The sequence below is a fragment of the Protopterus annectens genome, chromosome 10.part0 (genome assembly GCF_019279795.1).
Source record: "Protopterus annectens isolate FY-2018-M chromosome 10.part0, PAN1.0, whole genome shotgun sequence".
NCBI classification, from domain to species: Eukaryota; Metazoa; Chordata; order Ceratodontiformes; family Protopteridae; genus Protopterus; species Protopterus annectens.
This window is the reverse complement of record NC_056744.1, coordinates 871,062,532-871,081,096: the sequence shown is the minus strand read 5'-3', so window position 1 is coordinate 871,081,096 and position 18,565 is coordinate 871,062,532. Positions and strand designations below refer to the sequence as shown.

At 39.5% G+C, this 18,565-nt stretch overlaps 1 protein-coding gene across 2 annotated transcripts in view; it reads left to right on the top strand.

Moving 5' to 3' along the window:
• Positions 1-18,565, top strand: part of GLMN (glomulin, FKBP associated protein) — a gene marked incomplete at its 5' end in the record, with an annotated part of 1,643,959 nt that overhangs the window by 1,042,461 nt on the left and 582,933 nt on the right. For both annotated transcript variants that reach the window (XM_044085667.1, XM_044085669.1), the window contains 1 exon segment: positions 15,195-15,258. In XM_044085667.1, coding sequence (XP_043941602.1) covers positions 15,195-15,258 — 64 coding nt within the window.

The following is an 18,565-nucleotide window of genomic DNA, read 5'->3' as shown; positions in this document are numbered from 1 at the left end:
ACCTCCTAAATAGCTTGAAATATGACCTGTCAGGCCATCTAGAATCTGTATTCAATAAAAACCTTCAGACAGAAGACATACTTCATCCCTAGGGAATGGAGGACTGCAGCTGTCATCCCTCTACACAAAGGTGGACCATCAATAGACCCAGGGAACTACAGACCCATAAGTTTGATTAGTCTTACATGCAAGGCCATGGAAAGAATTATTGTCTACCTGATAAACAAAAAAAACAGGAAATCATCAAACACTGGACCCACCCCAGTCTGGTTTCATCAAGGGCAGGTCATGCATACTACATTTGTTGGACTTCTTTGAGAAGGTCATTACAGCTATGGACAAAAGCAAAATGGTATATACTGCATACTTGACCTGGAAAAAGGTTTTGACACCATACCACACTCCTGTATTATAGACAAACTCCACAAATTTAGGCATAAATCCCTATGTCACTCAATGGATAGCCAAATGGATGACAGATAGGACACATGAAGTTAGGTTGGGGAAATCCACCTCCACCAAGAGGCCTGTTATCAATGGTGTGCTACAAGGCTCAGTGCTGGGACCTCTTCTGTTTGGAATATACTTTTCTGAAGTCCAGGCAAATGTAGAGGGTCTTTGGCTGTCCAAATTTGCTGACTACTACAAGATGGGTATGATCATTGAATCCCCCAAAGATGTAGATATTCTCCAAGAAAGACCATGGCCTAAAACTCAATGCCAAAAAAATGCATAATTATACACTTTGGAAAGACAACTATCCCTGCAAATTGCAACATTGAGAACACTCCCCTAAAATTACACCCAGGGACTTGCAGGTTGACAGTGACCTGAGCTTTGATCACAATGTGTCCATGGTAGTGAGCAAATCCTTCTACGTGGTGCAATTTATAAGTAAAAGAATGGCATCCAGATCTAAGGCGATCATAGTCCCAGTAAACTCAGCCCTCATTAGACCAATAATCGAGTACAGTGCACCCTTCAGCATGTAGAGCACTTCACGACCCAAGGACGAAACGCCAACCAGAGCAGTAAATAAATCCTTTATTGGAAAACCACCACATTTAAAAACAAGCGCTTTCGCTCGGTGCAATACCGAGCTTTTTCAAGTTCAATGAAAATGCAAAATATTCAAGTGTTATATACCAAACCTGGGTCACATGATATGCATAATTAATTAGTTAAATCATTAATTCATTAAGATGTTAAAGGGATATTCATGAGTTAAACACCAAAGCATGAAATTAGGATACTGATTCCCATATTACATAAAGAATAAAATGCAATAAATGTGAAGCCTAAACACCATTGAATAAATACATAAATATGTGTGAATCATAACTTGTAAAACACTTCATCAATTAAAAAACGTAGTTCAACCACAATTAAATTTGGTGAAACATTCAACCACCAACTTAAACAATCTCATGTTGTTCAAAAACTAAATATTACACAATTACTATTGTAGTTTAAGTTGTTATTAAAAATAATGAATATTTGAGAATAATAAATAATATGTTATATGTTGTAATAATATGTTGCACGAAGGAGTACATTGGTTTCATCATGTAAAATACAATTAAACAAATCTATAGTAAACCAGGATGACGTAAAGGCTATAGTCGGGCAGTCCTTAACTTCAGGACACTACTGATGTTTATACTATCATTGAGCCCTGGTGGTTTACCTGCATCCAGTCTCAATTGCCACAAAAGTTCTCGGTACTTGAGTGTAGTCTCCCAGTCACCACCTCTAGCCTCAGGCAAAACTTGTTCTAACACCATAAATTTAAGGCTCATATTAGGACAGGAAACTGTGTGCTTGAAAAAGGCGTTCGTTTCTTTTTGTTTAGAGATGTCATATAAATGTTCATAAATACGCCTTCTAATGGGTCTCTCTGTCTTTCCAACATAGAAACTTGTACATACTGCCAGCTCCAGATACAATAGGTCTGAATTTTAATGGATTCAGTCCCTTATGTGTTTTTGGGATTCCAAAAATGGCAGGTATTCTAGGTCTACTGACATGTAGATAATTGAATAATTTTTTGTTTATTGCTCCTTGTAGTAAATGATCAATAAGTGTAAAATTAATTTTGGATGCTGCCAAATTGACTTCGTTCCTGGAAACTGTCTCATACTGATCAACATCTTGTAACATGACATGTAAATATGAGTCGTAGTCAGAACTGTACATTAAAACCACACCCCCTCCTTTATCAGGTTTCATGACTCTTATGTTTTGACCTTTAAAAGTGTTCACTAGTTCCATTTCTTCTTTGTTCAGATTAGTAGGTGGAGGAAATGTATTATGAGAGTGTAAAATCCTCAAATCTTTTTCTATTAATTCTTCAAACACCTTAATGGAAGGGTGCATGGGGGGATTAAAAGTACTACTTCTACACAGTTCATTCTTAATGTATGTCTGCCCTTTGAAGAACAATGATAAATTTAACTTGCTTGTGAACAATTTAACATCTATAAGTGCATGGGTTAAATTGAATGGACGTAGAGGAATGAACTGAAAACCTCGAGTGAATAAGTCGAAGGAGGATTTGTTCACTTCTATGTCTGTGTAATTGTAAATAATAAAATTGTCTTTTTTAAAAACAGCGTATTCGTCGGTACTTTCAATACAAAGATCATCTGGTGACCTACTATCTACATTGATGAAATGTGCATCTAATTGTGTCTGGTGTTCCAACCTTGTTGGTGAAATCTCTGCCCCCTTCCCCCTACTCTGTCTGGGGGTTGGTGAAAATTTGGCAACATCCAAAATTAATTTTACACTTATTGCTCATAGAGACACCAAATACCCCCCGTTATTAGGCACTGGACTTTCCTCAAGCCCAGTTCCTTCAACAGATAGTGGTCTAAAGCAGTACAATAGTTTCATTTATACTTATTCACTTAATGCTCCTGAAATTGAAAATGTTATTTGGAAACACTGGCCTATACTTACGCTGCACGATGAGCTTAATGAGCTAGTACAGGCACAACCTAGTTTCGTTAGGAAAAGGGACACCAATCTCAAACAACTATTTGAGAAGAAAGATAGTTTAACTCTCACAACAAACAGACGTAAATTAGGCACCTTCAAATGTGGTGCCTGTAAACAATGTGACACTATATTTAATGATTGTAAGTTATACATTCCATCTAGGAAATTTCTTTTTAAATCTAGTTGTTATTCCAACTGTTCAACAAAAGGGGTAGTCTATTTAGGGGTATGCACAGTATGTACAAGTTTCTATGTTGGAAAGACAGAGAGACCCATTAGAAGGCGTATTTATGAACATTTATACAACATCTCTAAACAAAAAGAAACAAACGCCTTTTTTAAGCACACAGTTTCCTGTCCTAATATGAGCCTTAAATTTATGGCGTTAGAACAAGTTTTGCCTGAGGCTAGAGGTGGTGACTGGGAGACTACACTCAAGTACCAAGAACTTTTGTGGCAATTGAGACTGGATGCAGGTAAACCACCAGGGCTCAATGATAGTATAAACATCAGTAGTGTACTGAAGTTAAGGACTGCCCGACTATAGCCTTTAAGTCATCCTGGTTTACTATAGATTTGTTTAATTGTATTTTACATGATGAGACCAATGAACACCTTCGTGCAACATATTATTACAACATATTATAACATATTACATGCACTAGTTATTAAATACATTTGAATTCATCTATTTATATACATATTTATTTATATATTTTTTTTACATACGTGTATTTTTTGTTTAAGCTTTGGTACAAGCCACTATTCAATATTTAATATTCAATATTTTATTCTTAATATTTATTATTCTCAGATATTCATTATTTTTAATAACAACTTAAACTACAATAGTAATTGTGTAATATTTAGTTTTTGAGCAACATGAGATTGTTTAAGTTGGTTGATGAACGTTTCACCAAATTTAATTGTGGTTGAACTACGTTTTTTAATTGATGAAGTGTTTTACAAGTTATGATTCACACATATTTATGTATTTATTCAATGGTTTTTAGGCTTCACATTTATTGCATTTTATTCTTTATGTAATATGGGAATCAGTATCCTAATTTCATGCTTTGGTGTTTAACTCATGAATATCCCTTTAACATCTTAATGAATTAATGATTTAATTAATTAATTATGCATATCATGTGACCCAGGTTTGGTATATAACACTTGAATATTTTGCATTTTCATTGAACTTGAAAAAGCTCGGTATTGCACCGAGCGAAAGCGCTTGTTTTTAAGTGTGGTGGTTTTCCAATAAAGGATTTATTTACTGCTCTGGTTGGCGTTTCGTCCTTGGGTCGTGAAGTGCTCTTTTTTGGTTTTGATCACATTTCACACTTCAGCATGTAACCAACAAGGCATTTACAACAACTGGAACAGCCACAGAGGTTCCCTACTAAAAGAATACCAGTTGTAAATACTATGTCCTATGCAGACTGCCTCAAAGCCCTGTCCCTGTACTCGATCTCCTACAGACTCCTGAGGGGCAATCTATGCCTAACCTACAGGATCCAGCCCTGATGGATCTGCTACACATTCCAAAACAAATAGCATTAGAATTACCTTATCAATAGATTTAAACCTCATCTGTGACATAAAAAAAAAATGTTGGAGGGATAGGTATGTGACTCAGAGATTTCCCCTTCTGTGGAACATAGCTTTTCCCTAAGCCTGTTCAAATGCGGTTTGGACCAGTGGATGGAAAATCACAAATTCATTCCTGGCTTGTCGCCTGTGGCCCTTATGTATGGAGCAGTTTGTAAATGCCCTGAGTCACAGGCATTCTAGCCCATTGGACATTGATTAGGAAAATTGGGGCATGAATGGTTAGGCTGAAAAAGGCTCTAGGGCCATTAGCAAAGTAACCTCCTATGGTTCACATTTTGTCCTCTTCCCAAATGCCATCTGCTCGCAAAGTCTACACTAATATGTGGAAAATGTTTGCCTAATGGGCATTTTCTAAAGGTTTGGACCCATTTTTAGCTCCTTGAGGTGCTATTTTGGATTTCCTTGCTGATGTGTTTAAATGTGGATCTAGTTACTATTAAAGTTCAGTTAGCTGCTATTTCCAACTTTCATAATGGCAGATAATACTCCTGTAGCAGCATTGAAGATTTCCAAGGCCTTTCTCAGAGCAACATTCTTGCTGTGACCCGATACTCTGGATCCTGTTCCTCCGTGGGATTTACCTTTTCACACACTTGCTGGCCCTCCATTTGAGCCTTCAGTGACAGTCTCCTTGAAGTTGTTGTCTTGAAAGACTATTTTCTTGGTGGCTGATACTTCAGCCAGACATGTGTCAGAACTGCAGGCCTTATCCTCAGTACCTCCATATCTGGTCATTCATTAAGATCAGGCTTCTGTTAGAATAGATCCTACCTTTTTGCCTAAGGTGGCACCAGAAGTCATCTTGGCTCAGGCCATTCATTTGCCAGTGTTCTTCCCCAAGTTTTCAAGCAAAGGAGAATATTTACTGCATTGTCTTGATGTTCACAGGCAACTGAGATTTTATTTAGATAGAAACAAGTCCATCAGGAAGTCTGACCAGCTGTTTGTCTCTTTTTCAAAGGCCCAGTTAGGAAAGCTAATGTCTAAGTCTACCATATCTAAAAGGTTTTCTGATTGCATTTCATTGGGATATAGATTGTAAGCCGAAGCGTCACCCTACTGTAGCTATGGCTACCTCCACGTCTTTTTTCTCCAAAAGTTCTATTGATAACGTTTGTGCTGTGGCTACTTTGGTGGGTTCGCACACTTTTGTGCCTCACTACAAGTTGGATATTCATTTGAGGTCAATGGCTTCCTTTGGTTCCACTATTGTGGAATGTTCCCATCATAGGATCTCCTTGGGATGAAATGTAGCTGAAGACTCTGTCACACAGGTTAAACCCGGATGGAAAAGACATTGAATATGAAAGCTATGTACTTACCATAATGATCCATGTTGCCTGTTTCCATCCTATTAAGCCTCCTTCCTTTCCCCCTCCTGTATTATATTCCTCCTGGGCATTGGATGATCAAGTTGTTGAGGCATCTCTCGCTCTGTCTTCCTTAGGGGCTCCTTGGTCTGTCATCTTAGAGTTAACAGTTGGAGGATTTTCTGTTGAGGGGCAAACTCGATCTGAATAACTGCGTAGAGAGCAAGTTACTATAGGTAGAGGAGGCAGAGCTTGGTGGCTGAAGTCTTTTGAAATGGCCGGTCTCAGATCTGAGTCAGATCTAATAACCAACAAGTTGAACCAGATATAAACTGACAACACAGATTTTTTTCGTTATAGTAAGTACATAGCTTTCATTTTCCTTTTTTGTGTAGGAACATCAGGGCTTTAAAGCAAATACAAAAGATCACCTGTACGAGGTAAGGTCCATCTTCTTACATTCTGCCACTATATGCCATGCATATCATTTCTTCACTGGGATTAAAGTAATGGTGATGGGTCTTACTTAGTGTAGAAATTTTCATTTGGTGTCTTCACAGGTGACTTGCTGTCTGGCTCCTCAACCGTGGATATTCCACTGCCTGTTGCTGGAGAAGACTATGATGATGAATTGTACATGTGGTATGGTTGGGACGTAGTGTCTGTGTCCTTCCCAGTCAGAAGACATCACCTCTGTGTCTGTGAAAGCCTCACCAGATACATCGACAGTGTAGAACAGGTTGTCACCATCCTTGTTGAATGCCATTAGATCCACTGGGCATGGGGAGAACAGGGGTGCTGAGCATGCTGGTGGCTGTAAATGTCATGGGGTATCACCCCCATCTAGATTTCTCAGTGTTTGCAACCCTACACATGTGCAGAGCCATTGAAGAGGCACAGGCAAGTAACAGCATAATCTTTGCAAAAATGGCACATGGTTTACAGAGTATGAGAGATAATTTGAGGACTGCTTGTTTTGTATGGGTGACATCCTATACATGTTCATTTAGCAGCCACTGCACGTCTGCCTCAAGTGTTGATGACCATCTTGGGTATGTGAGGCCTAGTTCAGGCACTTGGGAAGTACCACCACTTCCACTCCTCCATCTGGTGTGGAGGTGCATATGGTCAGATGTGGCACCTGCAAGGGCATGGAGCTCATGCCATGGGCACGTCCCATACATTCTCTTACTCACATTGCCTCTAGGGAGAGACTTATTAGTGCTTGTGATCCTTCATGGAGAGGAAGCTCCCCATGGACAAGGTATAGTTGTAGCCATTGTTTGCCATTATATGAAGATTTCTGATTGACTCCATTAACCATGGCTCCAGGGCATATCAGCATCACCTATAAGATGCCCCTGGGGAAAATTACCCCTTACAAACCATTGTTATAGGTTGCATATGTGCGTTATGTCAGAGTCATAGGTACTGCCTGAGTGAGAGAGAGAACCTGAGGGACTGCATGTCCTGTATGAGTGACAACTTAGACATTTTTTTTGACACACTGTAGAATATACCCTTTGCATTGCAGACAACCTGACAGTTGCTGAATTGTAATATTTACAGTTAACATACCTTCTTCCCAGCTCACCATATGAGGCCTTTATTTCAATGTGGGTGATGTTTCTGGCACCCAGAACCTCAGTGAAATGGGGTATGTTCTAAACATCTCGCAAAGTGTGGGGTCTGTCCTCTGTACTGCAAGGAAACCATATCCTGTAACATGACATTGAGGAGTATCCTTGAGACTGAACCCTTTCATTTCCCTACAGGTCCCTGTAGCTAGAGATTGTCAAAGCCACACATACCTTGGTATCCAAAGGGATAGGTACTCCATGTCTTCCATGGGTTTCTGTATGAGAGGAAACATATCTTAACCATCTTCTGCATGGTAACTCTGTCCACAAAGTAGCAGTCTATTATTTCAGTGGCATGAAGAGCATGAAATGTTTAGCACAAACACATGACATGACACCTCCAAGGAAGATGATGCTCAACTCCATTACTTCTGGCTAAGAGTACAGGCTGTTGTATATACATGTTTGTTAATGCTGTAGCTACCCCTAGTATTGTTCCTGTATTTTCCCCTCCTGTAACGCAAGGATTTTGTGGCAGTTGATTTCTCTGGAACATACACCCTCAGTCACAGAGTATATATGTTTCTGAATCACTCTGCCGTATCATTTTCCTTCATTTTCAGCATCAGTGTTTCTCATTTTAATATTATTGCTCATTGCCAAGTCATTACACAGCCATTGGCATACAGTGCAGGCAGTTATGTTGCTCAGCCTGTCACACTCTCTTGCTCAGTGCATCCATGAACTGCTCAGGTAATTATACTGCTCTGCCTTCCACACACACTCTCATTTCTTCTATGCCTTGTGCATAGCCACCTACTGTGCACAACTGCCGACATGTAAGATGCTTCTGAATCCCAGAGTCTGTGTTTTTTTTTTTTTTCTTTTGAGAGGAACCCCTTATCTGTTCTTGCTGCCATTGTGTGTGTGAGAGTTTTCTGGTTGTACCTTCAATAGGAATTAAACCATTCAGATGCAAATCACATGCACTAGTATGTATTAGGTAATTGATAAACCAAAAATAGGCACCGGAAACCAGCAGTTCCAACACACAAGTAGTTTAATGCTGAACCACGAGAAAATGAACACACAAGCACATATAGCATTAACGGAGATAAAGACACTTCCTCTTACATTTTCACCTCATAGTACTTCATCAGATGGGCAAATACATCTTTACCAGAAAGGCTCATCCAGACTCTGCTACACTTTGCTGTGAAGGAAAGGTTAGTTTGCTTTTATTTTTTGTATTACTGTACTGCCTTTCTATATTTTGAATACTGTAGTTTGTTTTCTTTACCTTGTGTTTTGCTTGCATTCTGTTTTAACAGCATATTAAAACTTCAAAAGAGACCACAGCTCTCTCTGTTATGAGTCAGGCAGAATTTTTTCCGCCCTCCCACCCATTTAAGTTGTCTTTTTAAATACCACTGTCTTTCCAGTTGCCTGCCTCTTATGTTAATCTGACCATATATCTCATTTCTCTCTACTTTCACTGGCTTATGTGAGTAATCACAAAATCATCATTTTTGAAATCCCACCCCTTCAATTATTTAAATTTATTGGCCATCCTGCAGTATTTCATAGTACCAAAATACAAAAGTGACCACCCCTTTCAATCCATCTTGCTGTTTTAAAAATAGTAACTCTCCACTAAACCTTAACTTTTTAAACAGGTAAAACTCAAGCTACCTACTTTCACATCTAACTTCTCTAGTGCACACTGCAGAGTGCATTCTTTTCAATCTTACCTTTAAGCATCCCTGTGACTAGCACTTTCTCTAATACCTGCTGGAAAGCACTAGGAAACCTTAAACTCATACAAACACTGAACTCTCCTTGTTAACAAGGAGAAATTAATAGTAGGCACTAAACAGCCTATACTTGCAAAGTACCTTGCTAAGGAAACAGCTCCTATACTTTACAAAGAAAAAAAAAAGCCCCAAACCAGGCATGTCCAATGGTCAGCTTCCGGTGATTTCTCCTGTCCACCTGGTGAATCTGGGCATACTGGGGCAATGCAGCAATTGCCTCATGTACACAGACAACCCTCTCCTCCTACCATCCAACACTACAACCTGTGAGAGATGCACTTACATAGCCAAAATGGAAGCAAAGCTCTCTCCACCCAAGATTGTGCTAAACAGTCAAGAGGAGAAGGTTAACACCCACACTACACCTCAAGCAACACATAGCCCTTCTAAACCCGCACCACCAACACCCACATATAGCAACACTAAATCCACATATGCAGAGGCCCTTAACTGTAACCTGCCCAAGCAACAAAGACCTCTGAAGCTGAAACGCAAACAAACACCAATCACAACCAATGTGTCACATAGTTCACAACACCAGTGTGCCACCCAGCAACAGCCCCTAAGGCAAGACAATGTACCTAACACTTTAGTCATAGGTGACTCTATAGTCCGGCACACTGATGTCCCTCTCACCAGGTTGAATAAGGAGAAAATTACAGTCAGCTGCCTGTCGGGTGCCAGGATCCACCACATAACGCATGCACTCAAGTCACTCCACAACAAGTACAAATATGACTCTGTCATTGTCCATGTTGGAGTGAATGACTTGAGATGTACCTCCCTAGACTACATGAAAAGAGAGATGGAAGAGCTCTCGGATCATGTGGCCCAGGCAGGTATGACCCTAGCCCTGAGTAGCATCCTGCCTTCGCCCAGAATAATACCACAGTATAAGGATAAAATGATTGACTTCAACAATTGGCTAAGCTTATGGTGTCATTCAAAGGGGATCCAGTATCTGTCTGTCTGACATGATTGACAGACCACGATGCTTTGCCAGAGATGGTCTGCACCTGTTGCCCCTGGGATTCAGGTTACTGGCTGAGGCTCTTGCCACCCCTATAATGCCTTTTTTAGGCAAACTTCAAAGTACAAAACCACCACCGTAACAGGTACAAGCATGCAAAATCTGAAGGTAATGCTACTCAATGCTAGAAGTCTAAACCTCAAAATGCACTCTCTCGAGGCACTCCTAAAAATGGAGAACATCGATATCTGTGCAGTAACTGAGACCTGGTTCAAGGCTCCAGAGAGCACCCCTGCAATACCAGGCTACAACTCTTACCACACTTTTCGGCCACCAAACCAGGACCGAAACACTAAAGGTGGAGGAGTGTCAGTATTCCCCAAGGATATTCACACCACCAGGCTAGTTGGCCAACACAGTGTGTCTGAAATTCTCCAAGTGCAACTAACACTAGGTAAGACTGCAATCCAAATTGTAGCTTGCTACAGATCCCCCACCATACCCCAAGATTCTCACTACACCTTTCTAAACATACTGGAAAATATTAAGATAGAACCAAACACCCTAATACTGGGTGATTTTAACTACCCTGCCATTAACTGGGAAAACTACTTATGTCCCAACACCTTTGCGCAACGGTTCTTGGAATTCATAAATTCCAATGCCCTGGATCAACTAATCCATAGTCCCACCAGGGGCTCCAATATCCTAGACCTGGTCATTACCAATGTGGGAAATCAATGCTCCATACCTATGGTCACCCCCTCGTTAGTCAGGTCTGACCATAAGCTAATCACCCTTAACATCCACAGCCCACCCCCACCCCCCAGTAAAGAAACCACCATAAAAAACTTTTCCAAAGCCAACTTCATGCTACTCAAGTCAGAAATGACAAACTTCATGACACCCATGCAGACGGGAACTGAAAGTTCAACTGCTGAATCCTACACTAAAGCACTGTACGAGCACATCCACTCATGCATGAATCGTGCCATCCCAAATAGAACCAAAATGCTCTCATCCAAAAAAAGGAAGCCAATCTGGTGGTCCCCTGCCATAAACAAACTTTACAACAAAAGGAAGAAACTTTTGCAGAAAAGAGGAAAATCCCAGGATGCAAAACCTCCCTTGCTAGCCTCAGTAAGAAACTGAGATGCCTCATAAAATCCTCCAAAGCTAGTTACGAAAATAAAATTGCCAAAGATTCCAAAGACAACCACAAAGCATTCTATAACTTTGTCAAGAATCTAAATGGCAATGCTCAGATCTGCTCTGAGCTAAAACAGAATGGCATTAAATATACTGATCCGAAGGATATTGCCAATATCCTGGCAGATCGATTCAGTGCCAACTTCACCCCCCTCTCACCCCCTAAATGGCCCATCTCAATACCGGAAGATTGCCAAATTCCAGTAATAATGGCCACACAGGTACAAAACGCACTCTCTAAAGCCAAGAATACAGCATCCATGGGACCAGATGACATCCCGGGCTGTGTACTACATGAACTGCAATATGAACTGGCACTTCACCTAAGTGTCATGTTTAATCATAGCCTCACCTCAGGTTTCGTGCCCACTGAGTGGCGCAGAGCTACAGTTATCCCAATCCACAAGGGGGGATCCACCTTGGATCCCGGAAACTACCGTCCCGTCAGTCTGACAAGCCTTATCTGCAAGGCCATGGAGCGTATTATCATGGAACTTATAAACAAAGACATTGGCAGCCTTCAAACACTGGACCCCACCCAGTTTGGGTTTGTGAAGGGCCAATCTTGTCTCCTGAACCTGACTGACTTCTTTGAATCAGTCTCCAGAGCCATGGACAAGGGTAAGGTGGTCCACACAGCCTATCTAGACCTTGCCAAGGCCTTTGACACCATCCCCCACTCTGGAATCATAGATAAACTTACTAAGTTGGGCATTAATCCCTATGTCACCCAATGGGTTGCTAAATGGCTTACTGATAGAACCCACACTGTAAAAGTAGCCGACTCCAAATCCAGCTCCAGACAAGTGACAAGTGGAGTACCTCAGGGTTCAGTCCTGGGGCCGCTCTTGTTTGGCATCTACTTCTCTGAAGTACAGGTCAACACTAAGGGACTCTGGCTAACAAAGTTTGCAGATGACTGCAAACTGGGAGTCATTATTGAATCCCCAAGTGATGTGGATACTCTACAAAAGGGCCTTACAGAAACAGATGCTTGGTGCCAGAGCCATGGGCTCAAGCTCAATGCCAAGAAATGTATTGTTATCCCCTTTGGGAAAAAACATGTATCCATGAATTACCATATAGGTGGCAGTACACTAAACACAGAAAGTGTGATAAGAGACTTAGGGACACAGGTGGACAGTGGTCTCACCTTCGATAACCACATCGCCACAACAGTCAGGAAATCCTTCTATGTGGCACACCTCATCACGAAGGGCTTTTCATCCAGAAAAAAGGAGGTCATTGTCCCACTGTACTCATCCCTCATTAGACCCATTATAGAATACAATGCCCCATTTGGTATGTACCTCTCAAGACATCTGCAACAACTGGAAAGGCCTCAGAAATACCTCACTAAAAGAATCACAGGCCTAAAGCAGATGCCCTACGCTGACCGCCTTAAAAAAACTCCAGCTATACACTGTCGCATATCGTCTACTCAGATGCGATCTCTGCTTAACATACAAGGCCATGTCAAACCCAGAGCTGTTGGACATGCTACACTTAAAGAAATCCCAATCCCTCAGAGCTACACGCTCCAGGGATCTAAACCTTGTCATCACAATAAACAAAACATGCTGGAGGGATAGGTTCCTGACCCAGAGACTCCCCAGACTCTGGAATAGATTGCCCATACATGTCAAGCAGAGTGCCTCTTTGGACCTCTTCAAGAGGAACCTTGACGATTGGATGGGAGAAAGGAAATTCACCCCAGGGATCACGTCAGTCGCCCTGCTAGACAGGGGTCCAGGAAAGTAAATAATGTGGGAAGAAATAGCCAGGGAATTGTTATGGCTAGGCTTGTATAGGCCCTAGGGCTGATAGCCTAGTACCAACCTATGAACCTATTACCTCATTAAAAACCTTTTCCTTTTTGAATAGTATATAACAACAACCAGAGGGTAAGCAAACTGTAACACCACAGGTTTGGTAATACATTGCTTTGTGTGGGGCATGTGACTCCTTCTATGTGGGTAAGACGGAAAGAAAGTTAAAACAAAGAATGCATGAACACAGATACGATATAAGGAAGAAGAATGAGAATAATGCCCTGTACAAACATTTTCAGATATGTGAAAAAGCAGAGTATCAATTTTTTGTAATAGAGGTGATCCCTATAGACCCTAGGGGTGAGCCATGGGAGACTAGACTCAAATACAGGGAATTATATTGGCAACTAGTCCTGGATGCTTGTAATAATCCAGGATTAATGACTTGGTGTCTTTAAAACCTGTACTAAAGCTCAGGTCTGCAAAATTGTAATATTCTGATGTATTTATTTTACTTCATCTTTGTTCATTCATTAAGTGATTTTTCTGATTTTATTTTTCATGTGGTTCATTATTTTCTCCACTAGATGGTGCCAGACCACTATTTTATGTCTATTTTACACACTTTTTAAATAAGATATTTAATAAGTATTATTTATTTGAATTTATTATATTAACATATTGTACATTTTTACATGAATATACTTTTTACATGAATAGTTTTAATATGAACATTTAAATGTATTTTATTTAACACTGTATGATTTATTTTTAAAATCTAGTCTTTCTGCATCTTGGAAATTAATTGATTCACCCATTTCATTGGTCTGTTCAAAAAGGAAAAGGTTTTTAATGAGGTGATCATGATGTATTTGCCCATCTGATGAAGTTCTATGAGAAGAAATCATAAGGGGAAGTGTTTTATCTGTGTTAATGCTGTATGTGCTTGTGTGTTCATTTTGTTGTGGTTCAGAATTAAACTACTTGTGTGTTGGAACTGCTGGTCTCCGGTGCCTATTTTTGGTTTATATATTAAGTAATCTCATAGGTGACACTGATGGCTGACAGGTATAATTATCCCCTGTGTAGCACTACTGTAAAACACGTCTGTGTGATCCTAATTACTGAGATCACTTTTATTAGTGTGTGACATGCTGACTAAAATCCTCTTAGAGGTTCACTGTCAAGTTATTAGGTTCTTTTTATATACCTGACCTTTTTAAATTAATGGGGGGCCCACCTTTTGGATTTCAATCTATGCTTCTGCCACTTTATCCCTGGCCAAATTATTACTAGAACTCTATCCATCTGTTCTTGGTTGGTAGTGCCCTTTGGGTCTTCTTGCTACTGGGCTTTCATCTGAAGACCCAACAGCTTGTCATTGCTACAGTTAAACTGAAATGTATCTTTGTGGAATATAATGATTTCCATGGTCTACCTGTTCTGTTCTTTTTTTTCTCTTTCTTTCTTTATATACTGATTTTTGTGTCTTGTATGTGATAATTAAAACATTTGCTGTTTTGCCTTGTATTGTATTGTATGGCATGTAAGATTCATGATTCATGAACTGTGCAGCTCTTCTCCCCAGGCCTCTGCTGAAAAGGGGCCTGTCATGGCCCGGTCAGACTTTCCCAGTAAACAGACGCTAATAAGTAAATAGAGTGCTTGTGAGCAGCATACTCCCTTTCCTTTTCTTAAAATGAAATGAATTGTACAATCATAATGTTAATATCCTGTCACTCTGTCTGAATTAAACTGCCAGGTGGGCCAAACCATAAAAGCAGAATTTGTAGTACCTCATAGTAAATGTTAAACATTGTTAGTGACTGCACAGTAAAATTAAATAGACTAAATAGTATTAATCTTTATGTTTTTATTTCTAGGAGACCAGAATTGTAATGTTTATTTATGTTGTTTTTCAGAATAATGGCGTCACTTAACCTCTTAAGGTATCTTCTAATAAGAGATGATGAAAGTGAAAATCGAGTAAGTGTCTCATGCTAGTAGTACAAATAAACAAAGATACATATGATAAATTGTAAAAGAATTCATCTAGGATGTTGTAGAAGGAGTTACATTTTATCATTTAAAATGCTGTCCTAGAGTAAGAACTCAAGAACAAAGTTCAGTCTCAGTTATTTTATTTAAAAAAAAAATACTGGCATTCATCTACTATAGCAATATGTCTTCTGAGAAGTACAGATTTCTCTTGAATTGTAATATTTAATGAAAGAAAAATGGGAAAAAATGAAAGCCATTGTAACTCTTTTGAAGCATATTTGCAGGGAAGTTTCACCCCCCATGTGACAGCTGTGATCCCACACCCCTGCTACTAATGTATGCTACTCTGATACCACTATACAGTGGATTTAAAAAGTGTACACACCCCTGTTAAAATGCCAGATTTTTGTGATATAAAAAAAAAATGAGACAACAATAAGTCATTTCAGAACTTTTCCCACCTTTAATGTGATCTATAACCTGTACAATTCATTTGAAAAACAAACAAATATATTAGGGGAAAATATAAAAAATAAAAAACGTACAATAAGATGGTTACATAAGTGTGCACACCCTTAAACTAATACTTTGTTGAAGCACCTATTGATTTAATTACAGCATTCAGTCTTCTTGGGTACACACCTGCCATCAATTAAAGAGACTCTGATTAACCCCAAATAAAGTTCTGCTGTCCTAGTAGGATTTTCCTGACATTTACTCAGTTGCCTGCTGCAGCAAAAGCTATGTTTTGCAGAGAGCTTAAAAAGCATCAAAGGGATCTCATTGTTGAAAGGTATCAGTCAGGAGAAGGGTACAAAAACGTTTTCACAGCATTGGATATACCATGGAACCACAGTGAAGGCAGTCATCAAAAAGTGGAGAAAATATGGGACAACAGTGACTTTGCAAAGAACTGGACATCCCTCCAAATTTGATGAAAAGACAAGATGAAAACTGGTCAGGGAGGCTGCCAAGAGACCTACAGCAACACTAAAAGAGCTTCGGGAATTTCTGACAAGTACTGGTTGTGTACTACATGTGATAACAATCTCCCGTATTCTCCATATGTCTGGATTATGGGGTAAAATTGCAAGATGGAAGCCTTTTCTTACACAGACAAACATCCAGGCCTGGCTAAAATTTACAAAACAATACATAAAGTCTCCCAAAAGCATGTGGGAAACTGTGTTATGGTCTGATGAGACCAAAGTTGAAATTTTTGGCCACAATTCCAAAAGGTACATTTGGCGCAAAAACATCACTTCACATCACCAAAAGAATACCATCCCCGTGGCGAAGCATGGTGGTGGCAGTATCATGCTTTGGGGTTGTTTTTTTTCAGCTGGAACTGGGGCTTTAGTCAAGGTGGAGGGAATTATGAACAGTTCCAAATACCAGCCACTTTTGGCCCAAAACCTTCAGGCGTCTGCTAGAAAGCTGAAGATGAAGAGGAATTTCACCTTTCAACACAACAGTGTCCCCAAAGCATACATCCAAATCAACAAAAGAATGGCTTCACCAGAAGAAAATTAAAGTTTTGGAATGGCCCAGCCAGAGCCCAGACCTAAATCCAGTAGAAAATCTGTGGGGTGACCTGAAGAGGGCTATGCACAAGAGATGTACTTGCAATCTGGCAGATTTGGAGCACTTTTGCAAGGAAGAGTGGGCAAATATTGCCAAGTCAAGATGTGCCATGCTGATAGACTCCTACCCAAGAAGACCAAATGCTGTAATTAAATCAAAAGGTGCCTCAAAAAAGTATTAGTTTAAGGGTTTTCACACATATGCAACCAGCTTATTGTATGTTTTTTTATTTTTTATATATTTTTCCCCAACAGATTTGTTTGTTTTTCAGTTGAATTGTACAGGTTATAGGTCACATTAAAGGTGGGAAAAGTTTTGGAATGATTTATTGTGGTCTCATTTTTTTATATCACAAAAACCTGGCATTTTAACAGGGGTGTGTACACTTTTTATATCCACTGTATCTCAGAGTAAAGGGAAATCTCCAAGATACCACAATATTAGTCTTGGTATACATACCCTTCAGTCTTTGTTTTGTGATCAAACTTTCTAGCGTCTGTCACAACTACATCAGATTTCTGCTCGGCACCCAAATTTAACTTACTTTGCATATTTTAACATATTAGCTTACATTTATAGCTAGTTCACAAATGAAACATTAATGAATTTAATTTGCTGCCCCTTGGGATTTCAATTTCTTAATTAAAGAAACAGTTTTCTTGAATTTGGAATAGTTTCAACATTTTGTCCATGGAAACAAAAAGAAAAATGTCCTGAGTTTTATGTTGGTCCGACTTGAATTGGTAGCCTACAGCATGGACAGAGCCTGAGATTTAAGGAATGAAAATTGTGTAGAACACAGCTAACCAAAAGGAAATGGCACTGACTCTTACTTCAAGTATTGAAGTTAATAGCACAGGTTTTGTTGCCAGCCAAAGCAGTATCACAGTTTAAAATTTTTTTCTGTTTCCAGACCAGCATATAGTATCCATTTGTTTAAGCATTTGCAGTTTCAGTTTAACATGATTCTGTAATATGTATTTGTTGAGTTTTAGTACCTCACTGTATTGTCAGTCATGCTTGACTACAAGTAGGTTTCTGCCTCACTTAGCTTCCTAAAACATTGGTAAATAATTTATTCACCTTTTAGTTTGTAGTCCATTTCATAGCTAGATAGTATTTTTTTTATTTGAGGCTGTACATTGCTGGATATTTGACAAGTCTGCGTAAGGCAGAGCAAGCATCTTCTCATCGGGGAAGTAGAAATCTGGTTGCTTTAGTGTGTTTATGCATGGTGGTTCACACTTTTGCTAACAAGTCTACTTTTTCTTCTCTTTCTCTTGGCTTTTTTAAGACAGACCAAAGTATGTGTTGTCTGTAAAATATGATTTATGAAAGTGGGTGTGCATATTTTTTCACGTAGTTTAGTGATAGCTTGTTCTGTTGTTTTATAGTACTGAAAATACAGATGTGTGCTGCATATGTTATGGTGTTGATGACTTTTCTGTAATATGTTTTGGAGTTAATATTTGTCCAGCTGTCCAACTGTACAAAAACTGACATTTCAGGTGATTTATATTTAGCATCATACTTGTGTGGAAGTATAGTGTTACATCCCAGCTGGACAGATGGCTATGAGAAGTCCTGAGTTAGGTCTCAGAGGTGAGTGAAGTTCGTGTTGTTGGTCTTTCACTGGAGATGACAGTAAGTGTCTACCCCCAAACCTGCTTCATGCATTTTTCTGAGGATAGTACTAATAATACAGTGC